The 9,570-nt window shown below is 53.4% G+C and overlaps 2 protein-coding genes across 3 annotated transcripts in view; both read right to left on the minus strand.

Annotated features, from left to right (window-relative positions):
* Nucleotides 1-2,634, minus strand: part of TMEM150A (transmembrane protein 150A) — a 4,182-nt gene extending 1,548 nt beyond the window's left edge. The window contains exons 1-5 of one of the 2 annotated variants that reach the window (XM_010862191.1): nucleotides 2,557-2,634; nucleotides 1,840-2,023; nucleotides 1,372-1,419; nucleotides 967-1,053; nucleotides 263-330 (exon numbers count right to left, since the gene is read on the minus strand). In XM_010862191.1, coding sequence (XP_010860493.1) covers nucleotides 263-330; nucleotides 967-1,053; nucleotides 1,372-1,419; nucleotides 1,840-1,904 — 268 coding nt within the window. In that variant the 5' untranslated portion in view covers nucleotides 1,905-2,023; nucleotides 2,557-2,634. Of the gene's footprint in view, nucleotides 1-262; nucleotides 331-966; nucleotides 1,054-1,371; nucleotides 1,420-1,839; nucleotides 2,415-2,556 lie in introns of those variants that run through there. The other variant, XM_010862190.1, reaches the window with a different exon arrangement.
* A 2,672-nt stretch (nucleotides 2,635-5,306) lies between these two features.
* The window catches only part of LOC105004598 (chromosome unknown open reading frame, human C2orf68), a 6,903-nt gene continuing 2,639 nt past the window's right edge, over nucleotides 5,307-9,570 (minus strand). Inside the window, exons 4-5 of the mRNA XM_010862249.1 lie at nucleotides 9,503-9,570; nucleotides 5,307-9,136 (exon numbers count right to left, since the gene is read on the minus strand). Of these exons, the coding sequence (XP_010860551.1) occupies nucleotides 9,014-9,136; nucleotides 9,503-9,570 (191 nt within the window). The 3' untranslated portion in view covers nucleotides 5,307-9,013. The remainder of the gene's footprint in view (nucleotides 9,137-9,502) is intronic.

Consider the following 9,570-nt stretch of genomic DNA (forward strand, 5'->3'; position numbering starts at 1 on the left):
CCTTCTCTGGCCCTGACCCAGCCCAGCTAGCTTTCCCCAGATGCTCTGAGGGCCGGAAGAGAATGGACAGGCAGGGGGTGTGCTATACCAGGGTGGCTGTGTGGGAGTCAGCCTTGGGCCTTCATGGAATGGAAGTGAAGTGGCCCCGCTGGCCTTAGCCCTTGGTGCGGTGGGCTGCACAAAGCCAGGGCTTCCTGGGGAGTGGAGGTGAGGGTAGGCGGACTGGGTGGGGTGGTGATGGGGCGCCGAGGGCACAACTCACCCATGAAAGCACCCAGGTTGCCAATGAGGCTGAAGAGGCAGCTCTCAGGGGGGTACGAGCCACACTTGCTGAGAGGAGGGGGTGGGGACAGAGTGAGAGGGGCAGAAGCACTGGAAAGCCCCCCTCCTGGCCCACTTGCTCTCTCTAGCCTTATCTGCACCTGTTCCTTTACAGGCCAGACCCTGATGGATAAAGGCCAGTGTCTCATACAAACAAGTGGCCCCAGGCTGACCACACCTCCCCCTAAGGCAGAGCGCTGGGTGTTTGCTGGAGTTGGGAGAGCCCAGGATTGCCAAGTGGACCCCAAGGCTCCCTGGGATCCCTGAGACTGTTAAGGTCCACAGTGGGTCTGACTTCCCTTATGCCAGGGCTTAGGCTGGGCAGAGAGCTGGAACCTAAATCTAGGTGCCTCCACTCACTAGCTGAGGGACCTGGATGGATGACATAGCACAGTCTCAGTTTCCTTGCCTATAAAGTCGTGAAAACAATAGCTGCCTCAATGCTGGGAAGGTGAAATGACCTTAGGTGGGTAAAGGATTCAGTGCACAGCCTGGCTCATCCTAAATGGTAAGCAGTATTGGCATATGTGCTCTTAATGGAATTATTATTTCTGGGACCCAGGGACATGCCTTGGCTTGAGACACTTGGTTGGGAGTCTAGCTGGGCCTTGGGTCTCTGTGACCTGCCAGGTCTCTAGGCCTCACCTGATGAGGGGGATGTCATCCAGGGTGCAGCAGGTCTTGGGGCCCCCTTGCTCCGTGGGGTCAGGAGAGCAAGATTCGTTGTAAGACCTGGCAGGTAGGACAGAGCATAGCCTGGGGGGAAGGGGTTCCCTCAGGTCTCTGGGAGACACCCTCCCAGACCTCCCTTGGCAGGGGCAGAAGAGCCCACTTCCCAGGACCCCCCGAGACAGAAGCCAAAGGGGCAAATGACAGTGGGAAGCAGGTAGGTGGGCACGAAGCCATGCCTGGGGAGGGGGCAGGCGCTGCCAATGTCAGAGAAGAGCAGTGAGGCCCAGTGTCTCCGTCTGGCTCGAGGCAGCCCCGGCCCAAGAGGGAACAGAGATGAAGGGAGCTTTAGAGTGAAGCTGTCTGTAGAGTGCGCCATACCAGTTCTCCACGGGGCACACGTGGTGGTTCATCACGGCCATGGCATACCTGCGGGAGCACAACTGTCACCCCGCCCCACGACGTGCCCAGCCTTCCCCCACCGACTCTTCCTTCATTCAGTCTCACTCTCCTTTCTGGGGGCTTGAGTTGGGGTGGCCCTGCGGCCCGATGCTACTCTAGAGAACCCACAGCCTAGTCCCAATTCTGGAAGTTACCCCAGCTAGAAGTGTGTCTGTCCGCGCCACCCTGCTGGACAGCAGTGGTGCCAGCTTGTCCCAAGGGGCTGTGGGCCCAGGCGCCAGGCCAGGCTCTGGAGACAGCCGGAGTGACCCTGGGTACCACCCTGGAGCCTGCCACAGGACAAGGGGGCTTTCTATGTGCCATCAGGCTCCTGTTGGGTCCTGGCTGGGCCCTGTCCCTCACATTTTGTCTCCTCGTTGCCTTCCCCCCATCCCCCTCCGTACTCACACAGTCCATAGGCCAGTGATGGAGAATGCTGACAGGCTGACAGGAAGGAGGATCCAGGCGGTCATGAGGGAGGGAAGCCAGGGTGGTGGTGATGGGGAGGGGGGGGAGGACAAGAGGTAGCAGGAGAAGAGGGGATGGGCCGGCAACCTTAAGATACTTCGTCAAAACCATCGGCTGCCCGGGCCTGGTGAAGAGAGACAGGTCAAAGTCCAGGGTCTAGTGACTGGCCAAAGCCGGTGCGGGGGAGAGAAAGGTGGTCAGCACCAGACGCAGGGCTCCCTCTGCGGCTCTGAGCGCCCACGCTTGGGGCTGAGCCCCCACCACAACGTGGACACCCTCCGGCATTCACCGGGGGTCCTCCGCGTTCCAGCCAGATGTTCAGACGCCGCGGGGCCCTAAGCTCTGGAAAGGAAGCCACCCTCCCTGGCCTGAGGGTCCTGGACTGGGAGAGGGTCTGCAGTCAGGACAGTCCCGAGCGGGTCACGCCAAGAAAAGCCTGCGAGGGGGTCCGGGACTGGGCGGAGAGGCAGCGGGGCGCAGGCAGCTAGCTACCTGAGCGCCGGCGCCGCGGGGAAGGGGCGGGTTCACGCGGTAAGCCCACCCTGGTCCCCTGCCCGCCCGCCTGCGCGCCCGCAGCCCACGGCCCGCAGTCCCCAGCACCTGCGCCTTCGCAGGTGATCTCTGGAGGTCTAGAGGAGGAAGGGGCCCCAAACGCACCTCCCCGGAGCGTCCCGCCGCCGCGTCCTGCTCGGCCCCCGCGTGGCGCCGTCCCCGGCTGCGGCCCTCGGAGCGACCCTGAATGGTTTAAAGGGCCGGGCGGCCCCGCCCCCAGCGCGCCGGGCCGAGCCGCGCCGCCAGCCGGGACTTGGAGTCCGCACCAGCCCCGCCCCAGCGCCGCAAACCGAGCCGGGAACTACAGTTCCCGAGTCCCCGCGCCCGCGTCATGCGGGAACGGTGGGTGGTGCCCCGACTTGGGGGGAACCTGGGCTCTGTGGGCGGTGGCGTGGGACCCCAGCCGGGGAGCATCTGATGCGGAGATACCAAAAGGATAACCCCATCTTCCCTGCTCCTGTGGTGGAAGCTTCGGAAGGCGGGAAGCTCCGGGTTCTGCACCTCCTTCCAGCTGCACCTGTGATTGTCACTGCACACGTGGCTAAAGGATGCCTTCCTTCGCCGCCGCCGGGCACATTTTGCAACCTGGACTGGCCGACGGGGACTTCGGACAGCCTCCCTCAGTGTGGCGCCCCGTGCCTGCCTCTGTCCAAGGCGAGGCCGGTCTGCAGAGCAGAGAGCACAAAGCCCTGGCTGTTCCTTAAGAAATTCTAGCGCCCTGCATTTGGCTTCTGCTTTCCTCGGACTCAGCAAAGTCTGGAGGAGAGCTACGTTCATCAGATACATTTTATTTTCAAGGGTACAAGTATACAAGTATACGGAGTACCGTCCAGAAGTCAGCGTCCAAAACATGTTTCCTGACTGCTGAGCACTGGCTTGAAACAATATCCATTCTAAGGACACCCCCATGGCCAGGGGTTGGGAGGGAAATGAGGAGAGGAAGGCTGGAGATCCAGAGCAATATGGGAAAAAGCAAACAGGATAGTGTGATAAATTACCCAACAGCTTCACCAAACTTTATGTTGACTGGAGAAAAAAAAAAAAAAAAAGCACAACCCACAAGTTGAGAATTGTGTTTTATTTGGCAAACTTTCTAAGGATTCCAACCGGGGAGGGAGCCTCTCAGATAGCTCTGTGGAAGTGCTCCAAAGAGGCAAGGGAGAAGTGAGGATATAAAGGAGATTACAAAAAGCAGGTAGTTGGAATATCAAAAGCTTTACTGTTAATTAAAGACTAGTAACCAGACATAATGAATTTAGTGTTTTTCTTTGTATGGGAAGATACAAGAGTCTGGGCACATTGAAAGCATTCCTTTGATATGCACCTCAACTATCTGGGGCCAATAGCCAGCTTTTCTCCACCTTGAATACCCTCAGGGTGCAGTTGGGGGTGGCTACAGTGGCTACTGCCTTGATGGCCACATCCTTTGTTTACTGATAGGGCAGGTGACACTCCATACACACTTTAAGGCCAAGAGTGCCCTCTTGGACATTGTTTTCATGATTAAAACGGCAGGAAAGTACTCAAACTGGCAGTCCAGCATCTGTTGGAGTCCCTATGAGGCAACACTGGGGCCCACAGACCTTTACTGAAGGGAGCATTGTGCCCATGCTGCCAGGAACCAGGGAGCTTAAATTCAGCAGGACTGGTGAGGCAAAGGTAATAGTCAGAAATGGCCTTGGACTGTGGGGGAAATGGAGTAGTTACACTACACTGGACAATGGCTTGAGGAAGGAGAAACCTTTCTGAACCTGCTGCTGCTGCTAAGTCGCTTCAGTCGTGTCCGACTCTGTGCGACCCCATAGACCGCAGCCCACCAGGCTCCCCTGTCCCTGGGATTCTCCAGGCAAGAACACTGGAGTGGGTTGCCACTTCCTTCTCCAATGCATGAAAGTGAAAAGTGAAAGGGAAATCGCTCAGTCGTGTCTGACTCTTAGCAACCCCATGGACTGCAGCCTACCAGGCTCCTCCGCGCATGAGATTTTCCAGGCAAGAGTACTGGAGTGGGTTGCCATTTCCTTCTCCGTTTCTGAACCTAGTGGAAGGTAAAAATGGAACCAGGAAACCTGTTGGAGGACCCTCTTCCAAACTGCATTAGGGTAAGTAGTTAAAACCGGGTCAAGAAGCATGGTGGTGCAGAGCGACCCTGTACAAGAACACCTGGCTGAAGAACCAGGGAGGTATAAAACCAGTCCGCCTTCTGCTGGCCAGGCTTTGTGCCCCAGGACAAAGGAGTGCCTCTGTCTAATTTATCGAGATCACCATCTTCTTGCCCAGGGGTTTTCCCCTGGGAGCAGGCACTTTTTCTCATCTGCCCAATAGTGCCGTGAGCCGTCAGCATTTCCTACCTCTTTGGAAGCTTGGCGATTCTTAATCAACACTTACTATCTCCTCACTATCTCCTGTTGAGTTGGGTTTGCGTTCCTTTTTAGCCTTGATTGTGGGGAAGGCCCGGGAGGACTACTCAGGTTCTAAACTGGCTATTTTATCCTAAAGTGGGGGTAAGGCAAGCACTCCAGAGCCTTGACAAGGAGGCAGATTTGGCTTAATACAACAATCTGAGTAGTCCCTAGAACAGAGAATTAGCCCAAGACAGAAGGGCTCTTCAAGGGATGCTGATAGGGATGAGTTGCGTATCAGTAGAAAGTAGGACCAGATGTCTTTAAAAGGCCCTTCCAGTTCCAATGCCATGTGAATCTACTTGTTATGCTCCAACCAGGACGGTCCTTAAAATAGTCAGGCAGAACAAGAGATGAGATTTTCAGTGCTGATTCTGTGCTGAATGACTTTAGGGCAGCACGTAGTCTTCACTTCCCTATGTACACAAGTGATTTCACAACTCTTGGCAAAAACAGTGCTTATAAAAATAGTACGTTTATTGGTTAAAAAGAATACTGTATTTGCAAAGTACCTTCCTTCAAGGATTTTCAAATAAATTTGCAACATGTCATTTTATTCATCCACACAGCAGGAACATTGGAAATGAGAAAACAGAACAAAGTATGGCTTCTGATACGTTATACAACCAGTGCAACCAGTTCCTCATTCTGGTGGCCCTGGGAAGGCAGAGAGGCCATTCACTCTCTTCCCTTCTGGCATCACTCCACCTCCTGGGGAAATCTGGGGTGGGTGCCTGTGGTTTCTTGGTCATATGATTCCTCAGGGACAGGATAGGAATTCAATGAGGGAATTTAAAAGGTTTCAGATAACTGTCAACATTCCATGATGCTCCTCCCCAAAGAAGGCTCAGAGGTAGGAAAGCCACCTGTCCTTACTCTTCTGTCTGCAAAAGGCTGCATTTACATTTGCGAACCAGTTGGGGACCCTACCTTACCACTAACAGACGGTGCCACATGCACAGTAAGCTGGATACCCACCACTCCAAAGGGTTTCTTCCAGTTTCGTGGGCTAATCTCTGCATGGCAGTGCCCCTGGGAGTGGACCAGTGGAGATGGAATGTCCCTTTAAGGCTTGTCCAGAGACAGAAGCATTTCTTATTGCCCACACTGGTCCCACTGGCTGGTTTCCTACTCTCATTCAGGACAAAAAGCTTTACGTTCTCCTTTTCCCATCTTGTATTACATTCTTCAAAGACTTCCATCCTTGCCAGCTGGCTGGAACTCAAGTGTTAGTGTTTACTCTCGCACAGGCCCAAACCCCTGCAAACCCAGCTTCCTTCTATTAGTAACATCACCCACTGTGGCCCAGGACACACAATGCCTTAACATCCAAGGCTTAGCCTCAGTAAATGAAGAACGCTTCATTCTGGATGAACGTGAAATATGCTTATTAGGCTCCCAGACTTTTTTTTCCCCAGGCGGCTGAGATTATATCTAATCAAAAAAGTGCTGATCCTGAAGCAATCTGCCAGAAAGTTAGTCTAATGCTGCAGCCAGTGCACAAAACAGCAGGGACAGTCCTCTTTGAGGCAGCTCTAGGGCCTCTGGGAAATGCCCTGGAAACTGCTCCTTGAGGGCAAGGCACCAACAACTGGAAATAGCTGAAAAGACATCAGGAGGCAAGTCCAGTAAATATACTAGAGAGTATGACACCATCTTGGACTGCAGTGAGGGGCGAGAAGCAATGAGCGGAGCTCTAAGGCTGTCGATGGGCTGAGAGCTGTCAGTAGAGAAGCGTTTCGGACACCTCAGGAGCCATAGCAGCATCACCACCACTAGGCCTGCCCTGAAGGCCAGCCTCTCATTTAAGTACCAGGCTTAGTACTTCCTGTAGTTGTGCAGCGTAAACTAGCTAACAGTTAGAATGCTTTCTTGGGTGGAAGATATTTTATATGCACTGGATTAGCAAAGCGCCTCAACAACAGGTTTACACATGAGATGTTCCCATCAGTCTCTTACCTGAGAGTGTGAGGATTACACAGTCAACACACAGAAGGACAGAATTGGTACATGATTCTCACAACATAGGGCTGGAAGCTAAACTCTAGAGGTCATGCCCCCATGGACTTGTTTCTAAATTCTATAATAAATCCAGGAAAACAGGCCATCCAGCTATGAGAAGACAAACCCAAAAAAGTATTTCCAGACTAGGAAGCCTAAGAGTTTTGGTGAAATCCTATGTCCAAGTCAGAAAATCAGCTGAAGAGCTGCAAGACTAAAATGCCTGGTGCTCTGAGCTGCAGGAAGACAGGGGACAGAGTATGGCGCAGTCTCCTTGACCTGGGCGGCTCTGGAGGGTAGTTAACCTTAAGAGTCAAAAGGCACTTCCAGCCTGGCCGAATGGGGGCAGACTTGCTGAAAGAGAACTGAGCCCAGGACCGGCTAGTTTAAGGCATTGACTTTGGGCCAGCTCTGCGAGTCAGGATCATGCTGGTCCTTGTCTGCCTTCACAACCAGGCCCTTCTAATTTATCCACCTCACTCATCTTCCCAGCAAGCTGTGACTTGCTGCATTTTAATAATGTAGTTGAAGTACATTGCCCCGTTTCTGAGCTGGTAGATTTTCAGGGCTGTAGGGCACAAACAAAAATGCCCTTAGATGTCCTTTACGAGAAAAGTTGCTGAGAGGGACCAGCCAGACTGATCTTGAGACCCTGAGGTGAAACCTCTGGGGCAGGAGGAGTGTTGGTCTGAAGAAGTCCCAGTGCTCATGGGCTCACTTAAATCCCATACTTCAAGTCACTGAGTTTAGGCCCATTTGCTGGAAAACCAGAGGCTTGGAACCGTCGTGTACGGGACGGCTGGTGGATTTCTCAGACCTTAGTCCAACCCTCGTTAGGAAGAATGTTCGCTTCAGTGAAAGCAGTGATTTCCTGGTATCTTTAGTATTAGGGTTTCTTAGGAGTTTTATATACTCTTGGGAGGTAGCACGGGAGAGAGAAGAGAGCAGGGGAAGGGAAGATGAAAGAGGCTTGCTTAGCTCCCTCCAGGACACTTTTCAGGCTCCCCTCCTTTTCCCAACTAGGGCTCCAAGTGAAAGAGGAACTGTTAGTTGCTAAGTCTTGTCTGACTCTTTTACGACCCCATGGACTGTAACCTGCCAGGCTCCTCTGTCCGTGGAATTCTCCAGGCAAGAATACTGGAGTAGGTTGCCATTCCCTTCTTCAGGGGATCTTCCTGACCCAGGGAATTGAATCCGGGTTTCCTGCATTGCAGGCGGATTCTTTACTGTCTAAGCCCTAGGGCTCCAAACAGGCAATAATTGCTCATTTTGATTTTGCCTTTGTACGTACATTCAAGACTGTTAAATCACATTTGGAAACACAGTTTCTGGCTTGTTTTGATAGTTCTCCTTTAGCCTGAGCACAGATGGCCTGTTCACAGCTAGGGATCAGGTGGGAAGCTGGAATTATGTAGTCCTAGCCCAGGAGGTTTTGCGGCAAAAAATCCTCACAGTTGAGTTCTGGCATCATCTTTCGAGACTGGGCGAAGTGATGGAGCATGGGAGAAACCTGCAAAAGCCATGTAAGGGGAGGGAGACATGCTTGCAAGTAGGCATCAAAGGAGGTCTCCCTTGACTGGTATCAGAATTACTGGGAGAGCTTGCCAGAAAGGCAGAGGCCAGAACCTCCACATCCAAAATCCTTAGCAGCTAAAGGTGGGAGGTCGGGGTGGGGGTGGGGAATGGATGCGACTGATGCATTGGGAGACAAGATGAATGAAAGAAGAGAACAAAGAAACGCCAGAAAAGATCTCGGAAACGCAGACATAGAAGTGAACAGGAGGTACAGAAGTAAGGAGCTATAAAATAGCAAACAGGGCTCAAAGAGCTGGGTGGAGTAGCAGCGGCCAGGTGCCCTGGGGAACGTGACCTTGGTGAGAAAGCAGCACTTTGGCACAGGGTTTCATAAACCCAACTCTCCCCGGAGTCTTTGCTTCCACAAAACCAAGCTAACCAAACAAAATTCTCAAATTTTCAGAATATTAGGCTGGTCAAATGGGCCAACATAGAAGAAAAAATGGCTACGAGGGAGATGGCCAGGTCCAGTCCCTGTGACACCCTTTTCCTGTGGATGGGGGTACAGGGGTGTCTTGAGATCAGCTCAGACTGGTCCCCGCACCCCCAAACTAGGGATGGCTCCCTGGGCAGCGACTCCAGTCTGTTCAGTGTCGGCTCTGGCGCTTTGCAATCTCCTCCTGGATGCGCAACTTGAGGGCCTCTCGCATGAGTGGCTCCAGAGGCGTGTGAGCTGACACCTCCTCGCTCACCCTTCCTGGATCATCATCCTACGTGGAGGAAGAGTCAGGAAGCTCAGGGCCCAGCCTCTTCTGGAAAGGTGGCCTGCCCTGTCCCTAGACAACACTCTCACAGATCTCCGTGGCACTCACAACTTCTTGCCAGTGCCTGCCATTGCCCAGGTGTCCCCTTAATAGTGATTCTCAACCATGGGCCATGTGCCCTTCCCATCGCCCGCTGAGAAGCACTGTGTGATGGGAGTGCCTTGTGCTCAAAAGCATCGCCCAGCAGTTTGTGCTCCCATGTGGGACAGATACTTCCCACCAGTCCCTGAGGAAAACAGTGGCTCCGGGTGTCACAGTGATTTCCACCACGGCCCAGGACCCTCAGGCTGCAGCTGTTTCCACCAGGCGTACCTGATACACGATAACTGAGGTGATGTCTCCGCTGTCCGCCTCATACTCTAAGCAGAAAAGCTGATGGC

Source organism: Bison bison, unplaced genomic scaffold (genome assembly GCF_000754665.1).
Source record: "Bison bison bison isolate TAMUID 2011002044 unplaced genomic scaffold, Bison_UMD1.0 scf7180017864480, whole genome shotgun sequence".
NCBI classification, from domain to species: domain Eukaryota; kingdom Metazoa; phylum Chordata; class Mammalia; order Artiodactyla; family Bovidae; genus Bison; species Bison bison.